Source organism: Ranitomeya variabilis, chromosome 2, assembly GCF_051348905.1.
Source record: "Ranitomeya variabilis isolate aRanVar5 chromosome 2, aRanVar5.hap1, whole genome shotgun sequence".
Classification (NCBI taxonomy): domain Eukaryota; kingdom Metazoa; phylum Chordata; class Amphibia; order Anura; family Dendrobatidae; genus Ranitomeya; species Ranitomeya variabilis.
Genome location: NC_135233.1, coordinates 1,018,447,516 through 1,018,464,818, shown reverse-complemented (window position 1 = coordinate 1,018,464,818; position 17,303 = coordinate 1,018,447,516). Strand labels below are relative to the sequence as shown.

Below are 17,303 nucleotides of genomic sequence, written 5' to 3'. Positions count from 1 at the left end.
ACCTTGTGAAGACTTACAGAAAACATTTGACCTCTGTCATTGCCAACAAAGGATATATTACAAAGTATTGAGATGAAATTTTGTTTCTGACCAAATACTTATTTTCCACCATAATATGCAAATAAAATGATAAAAAAACAGACAATGTGATTTTCTGGATTTTTTTTTCTCAGTTTGTCTCCCACAGTTGAGGTCTACCTATGATGTAAATTACAGACGCCTCTCATCTTTTTAAGTGGTGGAACTTGCACTATTGCTGACTGACTAAATACTTTGTTGCCCCACTGTATATGCATCTGACAAACCAACATATATAAATTAAGAAAAAAATTTATGTAAAAATATATATTACTATTATTACATGTACATCCTTGCAACAACATATGACCAAAAATGCCTAGTCCATATATTGTATAAATTTTCAACACTCAAATGGGCTCAATCTACAGTGACATCAAAATCCTTTAAGGAATCCGGCAGCTAAATAGGAAAGGGATCTTTACAGTTAGCGCAGTCAGACTGTGGAATACCCAACCACAAGAGCTAGTAATGGCAGACACTACAACAGCTTTTGAAAAGGGCATTGTGGGATAATGATATTGTGGTGATACAGAATGTATAATTGGTTGAGAAAGGTTGAACTTGATGGACCTGAGTCTTTTTTCTACCAATATAATTATGAAACTATGAATAAATACACGCAATACATTGCTATATTTTGGAATATTTTTTTTCCTAAAGCTATCATGCCCATCTTACTTTTTTCTTTTAAAATTGTGCTGCCCTGAAAACTATGAGAAGAAAAGAAAACCCATAGAGTTGTTGCCATGATTGTAATCAATTATCATGACAAGTTGGCATCAAATCCTTGTAAACCTGGTCATACATATGAAATGACTAAGTGCTTGATTGGCTGATTGCTATTTCTCTCCACTTCGCAATAAACACATACTTCAATATGCTTGACCTGGGTGTGAAGAGAGGGAAGGACCCATAAACATATTACATATAATTGCTGAGCAATCTTGACTTAGATTTAGCTGACTTTTTTTTGTGTATGGCATAATAGAGATGGGCGAACCGGAAACAGTAAAGTTCGGCGTCCGTACCGAACACCTACTGCTCGGGCATGGACACTGAACACGGACTTCACCAGGAAGTGCATGTGCATGTGTTACTTTTTGTAACTGTTTGGCCAAACCTGGCGGACTCAAACATCCAGGTGTCCGACCATCTCTAGTAATAATGTATGGTAATAAAGTTATTCAACAAATTAATAATTACAACTTTCAGTTTAGAAATAGCAGAAAAGGCATTTTTTTTCCTGATTTTCCATTCATGGCTAAGGATGAATGAACTGAAACTGAAAGGTTTGGGGTTTTTACCGGACACCTATTGTCTGGTACCGAACCCCCAGAACAAGGACTTCTTTTTACCGGAAGTCTGGTTTACTGTTTGAGTTCAAATGCTGAATAAAATTTGTTGAAAGGCTGCAGCATAGCCAATCAACAAACTCTTAGGCTGTGGGCACTTCTGGAGTTTTCACAGCCATGTTAAGTATTGTCTTGCTCTTATCCACATTTAGCTTCCTTTTGCAGCCCCTTAGCCCTTGCTATGACTATTTTACAGCCATTTTAAAGTGCCGATGTTTGGGTCTCCATTGTCTTGCATTGGTTTGGCTTCGGGGTCAAGTTCGTGGTTAAGTTTGAATGCCGACCTGAACTTTGAACTACAGTTCAGCCAAACCCGATGAACCTGAACATCCATGGGTCCGTTTATCACTATTCATTGCTCTTTCTAAAAATGGCAATGGTTTGAAATTTTCATCCAAAGATGTTGAAAGTCATGTGGCTTTAAATTCTTATGAGTTAAAACACACCCTGTTGCTTCATACCGCAGCTTCATACAGTGAACTCCCTCTCTAGTCGGTCATTAATATATGCTGGCAGCGTGGGTACTAATGCTTCTTGTGGGGTACTATAGCAAAAATTAAAAAAAAGCAACTTTCAGGAGCAGCATGGTACCACCATTCATAACCACCTAAGGCAAGTTTTTCAAGTTTCATAAACTTGAACTAATTAGTGAATGCTTTTTGAAGGATCAGTATTCAGCCATATGGGATGCCTCAGTAGTGAGTATGCCCTTGGAATAGAGCAGCACTGGCATCCTGAATTTAATGTGTTAGCATGAGGTTCCTCTGTTTCCTCTTACATTCCAAACTGTAACTCACTGAAGTGACTGATGTGAATAGCAGCAATCTCTGCACAGTTATGGATCACCTGATGAGGTGGATTTGTAAAGCTGTAGGTCATGGTGTGAAGTAAGGATAGGAGGCATTGATTTAGGCTGAATGGCATGTAGATGAGTGAGGAATCGTAGAGCTGGATATTCTGGAAAACATTTGGAACAACAGCTGGATATGAAGGGTGGCAGATGGAACACATGAAACAATAGAGCTGGATATGAAGGACAACACCTTTGAGCTGGAGAGATGGACTGGCAGACAAACACTTTGACACAATAGAGCTGAAAGTGCAGACATCACTTTGGAATGGCACAGCCAGATTGACAAACAGGTACTTTGAAGAAGCAGGGATGAGAGAATGGACAGTACCATGAAGCAGCAGAATTAGATTGGCAGACAATATAAATTGAAGCAGAAGCCAGTAGTAGGAGGGCTGGAAAAGTCTGGAAGATACCGTAATTAGGGTGTCAGCTTCTTAGCAGTGTACCACTATCTGCCTACTCAAGCAGTGTGTAGCTGTCTAAATCAACCTTAAAGGGCCTAGGAACATTACATTAGAGGTGCACACTGGGCAAAGAGCAAATGGCGGAGGAAGTAGACCAGCGTTGAGACCTTGACAGTTGACTGATATGCCCAACATTCTGCAATATAATGTTGCTCTGAAAACAATTGAATAAGTGGTTGAAAATGTGTGATTCCCTGCAATTTCCTACATGAGAAGTTGTACTAAGGTGTGAAATATGCATCAAGTTTCATATCTTTTATTTACAAATAAACCAATAAACATAAATGGGGATTATAGTTCTATTTATGTAATTCTTAAAGGGTGATTCTTATCTGATAAAGTGGTAGTGTATATTCCTAGGACAGGCTATCACTATCGATCAGTTGAGTTTTGACCGCTGGGACCCCGCATTGCTCTAAAGAATGAATAGGCTACAGTGCTGATTTAGAATTGTGCCCTGATAACAGTGCTCAAGTGGTGGAACCAACTAGAGAGGAGTGAATCCTTTGAATTTCCTTAAATTCACGATTTTATGAATTTCATACACCTTATGGATTAACCCATAATTTGATGTACGCTAATGAACTGTTAATGGGCTCAGTTCACATTGTGTATCCATCCTTGCAACATGTCTGTGGTTCCTCTGGTGTCTTCTATGTGCTGCCAAGGACTTGCCTTTTCTCTTGTCATCTGCCCTCCTCGTTATGTGATTTAATGTCCTCACTACTTCACGAGCCCTCCAGCTACTTGGGTCCATGTGTCCACCCTGATCTGCGGCTCCATTAATCCAAATCACCAGGTGAGCCTAACAGGCATTTGCTGAACCCAATGAAATAGTCATATGAAATGGTTAATTATTACAATGGATTTTGATTTGGAAATTAAATGCTCAAATGATTACTTTTACACCTTAATTTTGTTAAAAAAAATGATTTGTCATTAAACATATTTCACCTAAATTTGCTGATGACATTGATACGTAGAAAAAAATTAGATCATTTCCTTTTTGTCTCATGAAGTTCCTCTTTACAAGTCTTAAAAGGATGGTGCTATCAAGTGAACATCACACCGCACAGCTGCTCATCGTGGAAGACTGAGGACACTACATACAGGAGAACAAGAACCTCTGAAGATGTGCACCATGAGAGTACTGCTGTGCTTAGCCCTGCTGGCCACATGCGTAATGTGCCAAACTTCCATCGGTAAGTAGGGTTATTTCAAGACTTTATGATGTGATATAGGAGATAATAGATTAATTGTCACAGCCTTGGATGAAGATATGTTTTTCCAATCAATGCTACTGTGTTCCTATGAACATTACTGAATCCCTAGAACATTACAGTTGACCCTACTCAGGTTTCTGCTTCTCACAAATAATGGACATTCTTCTTTACTAACGAGTTAGTTAAGTATTACCTAATTTGTAGGAACAGTGTGTGGATCATGGTATAGGCTCTGCATGTCAGTTAGTTGATCACCATATTTGATTGCCATATTTGTTGGAAGCCATTGGCTTTTTAAATGAATTATTGCCATTAATCTCCAGTAACTAATCAACATTTCTCCCTCTGTTCATATTTTAATACACAGGCAAATTTAGTTCCTGCTGTACCAAGGTCTCGAGAGGCAAACCTAGAGATGTAATTGAAAATTTCATCATCCAAAAAGAAGATCTTCCATGTGTTCATGCAGTGATGTGAGTATTGTAAAAAAAACATATTCAAGAAAAGTAAATGATATACAAGCTAAAGCTAAATTACCAATCATTATTTATTTCATGCTTTAATTCTTCATAGTAGCATATATACGGTAATATCACCATGCACACATGCTGATAATATAGAAAGTACATTTGTCATGACACAGCAGCATCTATGATACCTTCTCAGCAGGGCGAGTTGGAGGAGGCTAAACCAGGTTCTCCTCTTACAAAGCTGTCAAAATAAGGTTGACTTCACTGATGGCGGACATTCCTGCAAACTGTTCCATTCATCTGAATGAGCTTGTAGAAATTCAGTCTAAACCAACTAAGTACATTCAGATAAATAAAATCATTTTCAATCATAGATATTTTTGCAGAAAATCTGACATGAGACAAATTACTCTAAGCTGAATAACATATGCTTTGTAAAAAGGGAATCTAACAGGAGTTTACCAACCCTCCCCCCAACTATTTATTGTATTCCAGGAAGATCTTTACATGGCCAGACCATTCCTGTATTACTCAAGAATCAGCGTTTGAATTGATATGCAAATGAGACAGAAGCCTCTGTCACTCCAGCTCTATTCCCTGCTCAGCGCTGCCTTCCTTCTGCATGGCTTATAATCTCTATGCTGTGTGATTTCAGTCAAGCGAGAGGAGACGACGTTGAGTGGGGAATAGAGTCGGATTGAAAGTAGCTTTAGATCTAAAAGTAGTTAATCAGCTGCCTCAGTTGCATATCAATTATACCGCTAATTTCTCAGTAATGACAGAACGTACTGGTCAGTACAAGCTATCAAATCCAGTAAAGGGAGAGCGGAAAGGGTTCTATTGTGGATTATCTTTCTATGACTTTTTTAAAATGAAAATTTATTTTAATCCTACATCTCTATCTATTTAATGTAATTATCTAGTCTCTTTTCTAATATACTTTAATTAAAAAGTCCCTATTGTTCTCTCACTACACTCCAACAGCTTTATTTTTACTTTTTTATCTACTTCCTGATTGATGACGCCTTGTTTAAGAACCCCCAGTGCATGCTGGTATAGTCAATCAAAACTTCATCAGTGATGTCAGTTTCAAGGGATGGGCTTGTTATTGCTCTACTGAGCATGCATCGGTTCTCAAGTCTTACGTATGCTCAGTAGAACCTTGCCACTGTGTAATATTCTTTTTAGTTCACAGTGACAGTGCGCTCCCTCTCCGGCTCCAATGAGAAGTGACAAGTCGGCAAGAAAGTGCACTGTCAGTGCACATTGTAAGGTGAAAACTTATTGAGCAGAGACCAGCCCCCACAAATGACATCAATCAGGAGGGAACAATAGGGAATTTGTAGACAGACATTTAGGATTAAAATAATCATAAAAGGAATTTACACCTTTATGCTATTTTAGATCTCAAAACCAATCAGAAAGATGTATTGTTTGCATAGATAAATAGATTAGATTAGACAACAAATCAGTAACAATATGTTCTCCATTTAGATTCATCACCAATAAAGGAGACATTATCTGCTCCACTCCTGGCCTTCCCTGGGTGAATGCAAAAATAAAGGAAATCAGGTAGGTTGCGAGTCATTGAATTTTAAGTTGAAAATCTTTCATCTTGTTAACAGTTTAGTCACACAGTTTGCTCTGAAAGCTCCCACATTCTACTATATATATATATATATATATATATATATATATATATATATATATATATATATATTTTATATATTTGCTTTATATATTTTAGTTATTTTTCTGAAAGCTGCAACTTTCGACCTCAGTCAGACATCTGTGGTTTTTCACATAAAAAAAAAAAAATGGCTTTATTTTCATCAATGTGCCAGTTTTTATTATCAGTGTTTCATCAGTAATTTTGACTGATCCAAGCAAAGAAAAATTTGCAAAGCTTCTCCTATCCATTGCAATGTTAGTCATGCACAGCACATGGATCCATGACTTGTATGGGTAATTTTGATCCATGAGCTGATCAAAAATAGACTTGTCTCTGTGATTTTTTTCCATTCAGATGGTCATCAAAAAAACAAGGATATGTGAACAATCCCATAAAATGTAACGGGTATGCGTTCTGTCTGTGAAAATCATAGGTAGGACATGTACATGATTCACAGACGCATGAATGAGGCCTAAGTTTGCCATTCTTTTAAGTTTATGGAGTGCTGTCTGGGACATCTAGTCATCCACCACAACAGAAGTTATGAAAAAGGCGGCTACCTGCTGTCAAAACACGTTGTGAATAAAGAATTTAACATCCCCATTTCTGCCCCCTTGGCTTCTGTCATCAGTGCTCCTTCTAGACCGCTTTACCTCCTAGACTCCACCACAGCAGAAGTAACACACAAGACCACACTACATAGACGCCGATTCATCATTTGTATTCTTTTAAAGTCACATCTCTATTTTTGACTTGTCGTATTCTATGACATTTACTGCACCAAATTCATCAAAATGACGCACACGGTGCATACATTTGGAGCAAAGTAAAAAATTGGCTTTTTACCTGTCACTTACCTTTTTTGCAAATCTTTAACCTAAAAAAGTCACAACTTTTACAAAATAGATACAACTTTTTTATTTAAATATAGAAAATAAGTTTGGGAGGCAATGGTGTAGAGGTGCACCAAAATTTAGAAACTTTTTAAAAAATTTGGTGACTTAGCCAAAAACATTTGGAATTGCTAGAATCTACCCACAAAGCGGGAAAAATAAAAAAAAACTGGCAAGCACATATAAAAACATATAAAATAGACTTTAATAAAGACAAAAATAGAATCATGAATTGGGTGCAAACAAAAAAGGCATAAAACACACAAAACTAGACAAAAAAACTGGTGCAACGGCAATGATGAATTAGGGCCATTTTACGAGAAACCCGTGAGTCACTTCTTTACACAAGGACATTATTTATTTATATACTTTATCAAGTACAATTAAAAAGTGTTTTGTTCCTTTCTTTAATCTATTTTACTAAGTAAAACTTTTTTCATTTTCAGGAAAAAAAATGAACAAGGAAATAACGAGTGAAAAGGGAAGAATAAGAAAGATGCACTCACCGGTGGAGAGTGAAATACAAGAACACTGCACAGAAAGAATGGATACTAGTAATTTATAAATATTTAATTTTAGGGCAGTTTGCTCTTTTGTTAATGTATTCCTAATATTGTGCCAAAAAATATAGTATTTATTTTAATTCTGAAAGATTGTTGTTTTTGTGTTACTATATGTGCATTATAATAAAATTAATCGTGATATTTAATATCAGAGCTCTCATACTTGTGTAGAAATATAGTTATATGGGGTTTCCAATTGTCTTTATGTTTATTTTATGTACCTTGGGGGAAATAAGTATTTGATACACTGCCAATTTTGCAAGTTTTCCCACCTACAAAGAATGGAGAGGTTTGTAATTTTTATCGTAGGTACACTTCAACTTTTAGAGACAGAATCTAAAAATAAAAAAAACAGAAAATCACATTGTATGATTTTTAAATAATTAAATTGCATTTTATTGCATAAGTATTTGATCACTTACCAACCAGCAAGAATTCTATCTCTCACAGACCTGTTAGTTTTTCTTTAAGAAGCCCTCCTACTCTGCACTCTTTATTTGTATTACTTGCACCTGTTTGGACTTGTTACCTATATAAAAGACACCAGTTCACACACTCAATCAATCACAGTCCAACCTCTGCACCATGGCCAAGACCAAACAGCTGTCAAGGACACCTGGGACAAAATCGTAGACCTGCATAAGCCTGGTATGGTCTACAGGACAATAGGCAAGCAGCTTACTGAGAAGGCAATAGCTGTTGGCAAAATTATTAGAAAATGAAGGAAGCACAACATGACTGCCAATCTTCCTCAGTATGGGGCTCCATGCAAGGTCTTGTTTCTTGGGTTAAGGATGATTCTCTAAAAGGTCAGAAACCAGCCCAGAACTACACGGGAGGACTGAAGAGAGCTAGGATCACAGGATCAAACATTACCATTAGTAACACACTACTACGTCATGGGTTAAAATCCTGCAGGGCACGCAAGGTCCCTCTACTCACACCAGCACATGTCCAGGCAGATTTAAAGTTTTCCAATGACCAATGGTGAAGCATGGTGGGGGAAAACATCATACTTTGGGGGTGCTTTTCTGCAAAGGGGACAGGACAACTGCACCGTATGGAAGGGAGGATGGATGGGGTAATGTATCGCAAGATTTTGGCCAACAACCTCCTTCCCTCAGTAAGAGCATTGAAGATGGGTTTTGGCTGGGTCTTCCAGCATGACAATGACCCGAAACATACAGCCAGGGCAACTAAGGAGTGGTTCTGTAAGAAGCATTTCAAGATCCTGGAGTGGCATAGACCTGAACTCAATAGAAAATCTTTGGAGGAAGCTGAAGCTCAATAATTCCAGGTGACAGCCCCTAAACTTGAAAGATCTGGAGAAGATCTGTATGGAGGAGTGGGACAAAATCCCTGTTGCAGTGTGTGCAAACTTGGTCAAGATCTACAGGGAGCATCTGACCTCTGTAATTGCAAACAAAAGTTTCTGTACCAAATATTAAGTTCTGTTTTTCTATCGTATCAAATACTTATTTCTTGTAATACAATACAAATTACTTATGTAAAAATGATACAATGTGATTTTTTGGATTTGTTTAAGATTCTGTCTCTCACAGTTGAACTGTACCTACAATATAAATTACAGTCCTCTCCATGAATTTCTTGAAATTTGTAGGTTACCGCGAATTCCAACAGTTGCAACTCCATAAAAAAAATGCCTGGTACCATTTCTCATACTGCTGCAGAGTCACAAAGTGGGCTAATGATGTTAGTGATGACCAGGCTGGCGTCCTCATAATGCGCTGTATCTACCATATAACATGGTCTAGTGCAACCAATCAAGGGAGGCTATCACAGCTAGTTTAAAGAATGGTGGCTGGCCAAGCAGTGCCATTTTATGCTTTTACGGTGTAGGTATAGGAGATCAGAGCGCACAGCTCATTCCACAGTTAGAGAATCTATGGAAAATAAAAACCGCTGTGCATATGCTGTGGAAAAAATCGCGCGGAAACGCAGCGGTTTATTTTCCGCAGCATGTCAATTCTTTGTGCGGATTCCGCAGCGGTTTTACACCTGCTCCATATTAAAAAAACGCAGGTGTAAAACCGCAGTAGAATCCGCACAAAAAACGCGGTAAATCCGCAGTAAATCCACAGGAAAAACGCAGTGTTTTTGACCTGCGGATTTATCAAAATCAGTGCGGAAAAATCGGCATACCAGTCTGCAGCGTGTGCACATAGCCTAAAGCAGAACCTAAATTACAACTTTTTTTTATTTTCACACACACTTCAATTGCAAACCACGAGAGCTTAATACACTGTCACTAGTAAAAATAAGTTTTGAAATCTAGGCTTGTGTGTCACAGACAGGGAAGTCATGTATGTATAGTGTATGTATGGATATATATGAACACTGCTGAAAAAATATAGGGAACACTAAAATACCGCATCCTAGATATCACTGAATTAAGTATTTCAGTTATAAATCTTTAGATTTTACATAGTGAAATGCGTTGAGAACAATAAAACATAAAAATGATCAATGTAAATCAAAATTAATATCCCATGGAGGTCTGGATTTTGAATGATACTGAAAATCAAAGTGGAAAATCAAATTACAGCCTCATCCAACTTCAGTGGAAATTCCTCAAGACAAAAAAATGATGCTCAGTAGTGTGTGTGGCCTCCACGTGCCTATATGACATCCCTACAATGCCTGAGCATTCTCCTAATGAGGTGGCAGAAGTTCTCCTGAATAATCTACTCCCAGACCTTGATTAAAGCATCAGTCAACTCCTGGACAATCTGTGGTGCAATGTGCCATATGTGCATGGAACGAGACATGATGTCCAAGATCATGTGATGGATTAAATTCTGGTCTGGGGAACAGGCAGGCCAGTCGATAGCATCAACGCCTTCATCATGCAGGAACTGCTGACATACTTCAGCCACATGAGGTCTAGCATTGTCATGCATCAGAAGGAACCCAGGGCCCACTGCACCTGCATATGGTCTCACAATGGATCTGAGGATCTCATCCTGGTACCTAATGGCAGCCAGGGTACTTCTGGCTAGCACACGAAGGGATGTGCGGCCCTCCAAATAAATGCCTCACTGCACCATTGCTGACCAACTGCCAAATTGGTTATGCTGGAGGATGTTGCAGGCAGCAGCACATTCTCCACGGTGTTACCAGACTCTGTCACATTCATCACATGTGTTCAGTGTGAACCTGCTCTCATCCGTGAAGAGCACAGGGCACCAATGTCGAATCTGCCAATGTGTTTTCTGGCAAATGCCAATCACCCAGCATGGTGTTGGGCTGTAAGTGCAACACCCACTTGTGGACATTGGGCCTTCATACCAACATCATGGAGTCCATTTCTGAGAGTTTGAGCAGACACATGGATGCTAGTGGCCTGCTGGAGGTCATTTTGCAGGGCTCTGGCACTGCTCCTCTTGTTCCTCCTTGCACAAAGGAGGAGGTCCTGCTACTTGGTTGTTTCACTCCTATGGCCACCTCCTTGTCCTCTGGGGTACTGGCCTGTTTAGTAGTATCTGCACACTGTGATGACAAACACAGCTACTCTTCTTGCCACAGTTCGCATTGATGTGCCATCCTGGATGAGCAACTTCTATGGGTTGCAGACACCGCCTCATGCTACTGTACAGTACCTCTAGGGGTGAAAGCAATGACAAAATGCAAAAGTGACCAAAACAACAGCCAGAAAGGATGAGAACAGAGAAATGGTCTGTAGTCACCCTCTGCAGAACCACTCCTTTATAGGGGATGTCTTACTAATTGTTTAACACTGCTACCTGTCGTCTGACTCACAATCGGTGTTGCTTCCTAACTGGACAGGTTGATTTCTCAGAAGTGTGATTGACTGGGAGTTACATCGTGTTGTTTAAGTGTTTCCTTTATATTTTTGGGCAGAGTATATATGTATATATATGTCACAGTCATATACACTGCTCAATATATGTATAAATATATAGAAGCCATTACTTCAAAAGGAAAAAAAAGCCAGATTAATGTTTGCAAATGCACACATGAACAAATAGCTTCATTTTTGGAGCCATGTCCTGTGGTCTGATGAAACTAAAATTGAACTTTTTGGGTATAATGACAATCGTTACGTTTGGAGGAAAAAGGGAAAAACTTGGAAGCCTCTAAGAACACCATTTCAAATGTGAAACACGGGGATGGCAGCATGATGTTGTGGGGTTGTTTTGTGGGAGGAGGGACTGGTGCACTTCACAAAATAGATGGCATCATGAGAAAAGAAGATGTGGCAGAAGTTAAAGCTTGGGCAGAAATTGGTCTTCCAAATGGACAATGACCTGAAGCATACTACCAAAATGGTAATAAAGGGCTAAAAGGCGACCCAAACTTCTGTGTTTTAAAATGGCTGTAAAATGGTCATAGTAAGGGCTAGGGGGCTGCAAAAGGAAGCTGAATGGGAGTAAGAGTAAGACAAGTAACCTGCAAACAAAGTTGGATAGGAAAATTACTTAAAATAACATAGAATAAAAAAAATAAATAACAATAATCTTCAACCATGAGGTGGAGGTCCAAGTGGAGGAGGAGTTTGAGGAGGAGTTGGGTGTGGTGAGGTAGGTGGAAGATGCAAGGGAGGAGTAATCTAACATTGCTATTTTTACTCTTTTTTGTGTTTAAAAAAACAGAACCAGAGGGCATAGGTCCAATTGAAGAAAGAGGTGGGCGTGGCAGCCTATGTGGAAGAGGTAAGGGAGGAATAATGCAACATTGTTTTTTTGTTTGATTTGAATTTTTTCCAGTTTTTTCTTTTTTTATGAAACTGACATAAAACAACTTAGAATGAACAAAACTAAAACTTTCAATCTGAAGTCAGGAGGCGCAGGTCCAAGTAGAGGAAGAAGTGGACATGGTGTTGTAGGTGGAAGAGGCAAGGGAGGAGCAATCCAACACGGTTTGTGATTTTTGTGTTTTGTTTTTTTAGGGAACTGACTTAAAAAGAACATATAATGAACCCAAAATACAATAACAAGCTACAACCAGGGGGTGATGGTCCAACAGGAGGAGGAAGTAGAGGAGATGGATGTGGTGGTGTAAGTGGAAGAGGCCGTGGAGGAGGTAGCCAACACAATATTTTGGGTTTTTCATTTGGGGAGGAGGCAGCCAAACAACAACAAGATGTCCTCGGTGGGAGGTGTATTGTCTGGGTCCTCTGTATCCCCCAGGCGATGCTCCAGTGATGCCCGTGAGCTGCTCTGAGTGCCACCCTGCTGTGTAAATGGTTATTCCTCATCAATCATCATCATCATCCTCCCAAACTGTGCCCTGGCTGTACAATTGGATACTTGGACATTGTTGGGACAGTAACCCACCTTCCAATCCCTTTGTGTATGACAGGTGTATTAATGGTGTGAATTGGCCCTGTTCTCCCCTCCCCTCTTCCTAATGTGCCACCACCTCATACATCATGGCGTGAATTGTTTTTTCCAGCAGACACATAAGTGGCATAGTAATGCTGCTGATGATGTCATCAGCGCTAACCATACTGATTCGAAGCAGCCCAAAATGGCACACACATCCCTCATGGAGGCCCACAAATTGGTGGTGAAGTGTTGTTGTTCTGCAGAGCAACTCAGCCGTGCCTCCTGCAGCTGAAACTCCAGTATTGCCTGCCGTTGCTCTCACAGTATCTCCAGCATGTAAAAGGTGGAGTTCCACCACGTTGCATGTCAGCCAGTGAACGGGAAGGCAGAAGTGTCGCTGCAGCACAGATAGATGAGCAGCAGCTGGGTGAGAGTGCCGAAAGCACTTTCAGCAGCAGCTCTGACATATGTGGGTAGTAGTGTTGAGTGATACCGTCCGATATTTGAAAGTATCGGTATCGGATTGGATCGGCCGATATCCAAAAAATATCGGATATCGCCGATACCGATACCCGATACCAATACAAGTCAATGGGACACAAATATCGGAAGGTATCCTGGATGGTTCCCAGGGTCTGAAGGAGAGGAAACTCTCCTTCAGGCCCTGGGATCCATATTCATGTAAAAAATAAAGAATAAAAATAAAAAATATGGATATACTCACCCCTCCGGCGGACCCTGGACCTTAGCGGTGTAACCGGCAGCCTCCGTTCCTAAGAATGCAGTGAGTGAAGGACCTTCGATGACGTCGCGGTCACGTGAGCGGTCACATGAGCGGTCACGCGACCAATCACAAGACCGCGACGTAATCGCAGGTCCTGTACACTCACTGCATTCTTAGGAACAGAGGCTGCCGGTTACACCGCTAAGGTCCAGGGTCCGCCGGAGGGGTGAGTATATCCATATTTTTTATTTTTATTCTTTATTTTTTACATGAATATGGATCCCAGGGCCTGAGGAGAGTCTTCTCTCCTCCAGACCCTGGGAACCATACACTGGGAACTTCCAATTCCGATTTCCGATATCACAAAAATATCGGAACTCGGTATCGGAATTCCGATACAGCGCATATCGGCCGATACCCGATATTTGCAGTATTGGAATGCTCAACACTAGTGGGTAGTTTTTCAGGAAGTTCTTAAGTTCAGCACATGCACCAGGAAAGGGATGTGTGTCAAACTAGCTAGGCCCAGAGCTGCTACGAGTTTCTGCCCATTATCAAACACCACCATGCTGGGCTTGAGGTTCAAAGGCACCAACCAATGCTCTGTCTGCTGATTGATCTCTGTTCACAGCTCCTGCATGGTGTGGGAATTGTCCTCCAAACAGAGGAATTTAAGAACGCCTGCTGTCTTTTGCCCCTGGCTGTTCTGAAGTTGATGGTGCAGGTCTTACTGTGACCGGATGAGGAGGTGGTGGAGGAAGCGGCGTAGGAGGAGGCAACTTGCACAGAGAGATGTCCAGCAATCCTCAGTGATGGTAAGACATGGGCTGGAACACCTTCTGCCTATGTCCCAGCCACCAATGCATTTATCCAGTGTGCAGTTAGAGAGATGTTATGTCACTGGCTGTGCTTACTTGTCCATGTATCAGTTGTTATAAGGACCTTGCCACTGATGGCGTTGCGCAGTGCACATCTTATTTTGTCTGCAGGGCAGGGATGGCCCACCTGGAATAGTAGTGGTGGCTGGGAAAAACATACTGGGGGACTTCCACACCCATCTGTTTTTTAAACTAATCATCTCCATTTCAAAGGCCCACCAATTTGTAAATGCTGTCATTCAGGACCATGGCTCATGGTTAGGTAGGGGGGTATCGCCTTTTTCTCTCGAGGGTTTAGAGGATGGAAAGATGAACACTTCCATAGGATGATGCTCGTTGATGCTGGTGATGCTGCTGAAACATCATCTCTTTGCAGGGAGTCAGGTAGCAATGTTAATAGTGAGCGGGAGGAAGAGGCTGAGAACACAGCAGAATAAGGAACAGGTGGAGGCTCAGATCTGTCATGCTTGTTAAAGGGAACCTGTCACCCCCAAAATCGAAGGTCAGCTAAGCCCACCAGCATCAGGGGCTTATCTACAGCATTCTGGAATGCTGTAGATAAGCCTCCGATGTATCCTAAAAGATGAGAAAAAGAGGTTAGATTATACTCACCCAGGGGCGGTCCCGGTACAATGGGCATCGCGGTCTGGTCCGGGGCCTCCCATCTTCTTAGGATGACGGCCTCTTCTAGCCTTCATGCTGCGGCGCAGGCGTACTTTATCTGCCCTGTTGAGGGCCAAGCAAAGTACTGCAGTGCGCAAGTGCCAGGCCTCTCTGACCTTTTCTGGTGCCTGTGCACTGCAGTACTTTGCTCTGCCCTGAACAGGAAACAATGAGAACCAGGCAGAAACACACTGGTGGCTCTGATTGGCAGTAAGATCGTTCCCACCGGTCAGAGAGCTGTGGTTCCCATGCTGTCAGATGACAGTGTGTGAGCCAGCAGATGTGACTGGCAGTAAAAAAAGGTTACCGCCTGTCACAGGCATTGGCTGATGAGATTACTACTCTCTAACCAGCACAGACAAATTCGAGAGCTGCGGGCTGCAACCCCCAGTTGTCAACTTTATCATGGTTGGTTATGAAGAATAGACAGGTCCCACAGTGTATTTTTTATTACTTAAATAATTTTAAAAAAAAACTGCTTGGGGTCTCATTTTTGACAACCAGCCAAGCTAAAGCAGACCCCTGAGGGCTGGTATTCTCAGACTGGAAAGGGACCATGGATATTGACCCTCCACACCTTAAAAATAGCAGCCTCTATTCTGGCGCTTTGCCTGGCTCTTCCATTTGCTTATGCTGTGTGATACCTGATCTGCGAAACTTTCAGTGACTGGACGCCTACAAACTGCACGTCTGACCAAAAAAAACATATACAATCATCACAGACCCAATGCTTCCCCACTTGTGCCAGTGTTAGTCCTACAACGAATAGTCGAGGCAACATCAACAGGAACAGCAGCTACACTATCTTTGACATGATGAAACAGATATTTTTTCTGTTATTTCAACAGAAATTGGAAAAAATAAAGTTGGATCCAAAATGACCAACTTTAAAGTGGCCGCCATGGTCAGCACCCATCTTGAAAGGTTTTTCCCCTCCCATACACTAATGTGCCACAAACAGGAAGTTGATATCACCAACCATTCCCATTTTATTTAGGTGAATATATAATTTATTATTATAGCGCTATTTATTCCATGGCGCTTTACATATGAGGAGGGCTGTACCTAATAAAAAACAAGTACAGCAATCTTAAACAATACAAGTCACGACTGATAAAGAAGGAGAGAGGACCCTGCCTGCGAGGGTTCATAGTCTACAAAGGATGGGTGAGAATACAGTAGGTGAGAATAGAACTGGTTGTGCAGTGGTGTGGTGGATCAGTGGTTATTGCAGGTTGTAGGCTTGTTGGAAGACGTAGGTCTTCAGGTTCTTTTTGAAGGTTTCCATGGTAGGCGACAGTCTGATGTGTTGGGGTAGAGAGTTTCAGAGTAGGGGTGATGCACGAGAGAAATCTTGTATACCTGAAAAAAGAGGGATCATTTTTGGAATGCTTGCATAAAAACATTTGTAATTGTTTACTAGTTTTAAGAATAGGAAACCTTTTGCGGATTCCAAAGAGGGAATATATTTTTTACCACTACTTCTTCACTTTCAAAAGTGCTGAGCACAACTATTTTTGCACTCTAAATAAAGAGAACATTTTTAGACACCTTGTGAATCAGCTTTTGCTTTTTCATTTATCAAAAAAGGCTTTTGAAACGCTCTAAAAAGGGATAATTTGTGCACCACCCCATATGAAAAAGCCACTGCTTATTCCATTTGCACTGCCTGTGTATAAATATCAGCAAGTGAGGCATCTGCCATTCAAAATTGATAATTTGTGGGCTGTTTTTACAATTTAGGTATACTAAAAAGGCTGATACTGTGGATTTAGGCTTGTTGGTTACCAAGTGTTACTGTCCATTTTCCTTATCCAGATAGGTTAAGGTCATATGGACATTAAGAAGGCTTTGTTTGCATTGAAGAGCTCAAAATGGGTTCAATACACATCTAAGAGACCTCTGAATATTATATATAAACTTTCATGATAATTAGAGGCTTTGCAGTTTTGCTAATGAAACTTGGATGAGGGACGGCCACAAGATGAGGGGTACAGCAACAATCAGCAGACAGGCACAAAGATTAGATAATACAATATGAATTTCTACCAACACGTTTATAAAACAATTGATGGGATGGTAGGTAAGCCGAGTATAAGTAATAAATATGGCACCAGTTACAGTACTCTCAATAACACTGACTAAGAGTAAACGCAGG

At 40.6% G+C, this 17,303-nt stretch overlaps 1 protein-coding gene across 1 annotated transcript; it reads left to right on the top strand.

Moving 5' to 3' along the window:
* Positions 1-3,800: 3,800 nt before the first annotated feature.
* Positions 3,801-7,712, top strand: LOC143810139 (C-C motif chemokine 24-like). The gene is made up of 4 exons (XM_077293031.1): positions 3,801-3,952; positions 4,341-4,446; positions 5,938-6,015; positions 7,455-7,712. The coding sequence occupies exons 1-4, from the start codon at positions 3,883-3,885 to the stop codon at positions 7,483-7,485; spliced, it is 285 nt and encodes a 94-aa protein (XP_077149146.1). The 5' UTR covers positions 3,801-3,882; the 3' UTR covers positions 7,486-7,712.
* The last annotated feature ends 9,591 nt before the right edge of the window (positions 7,713-17,303 follow it).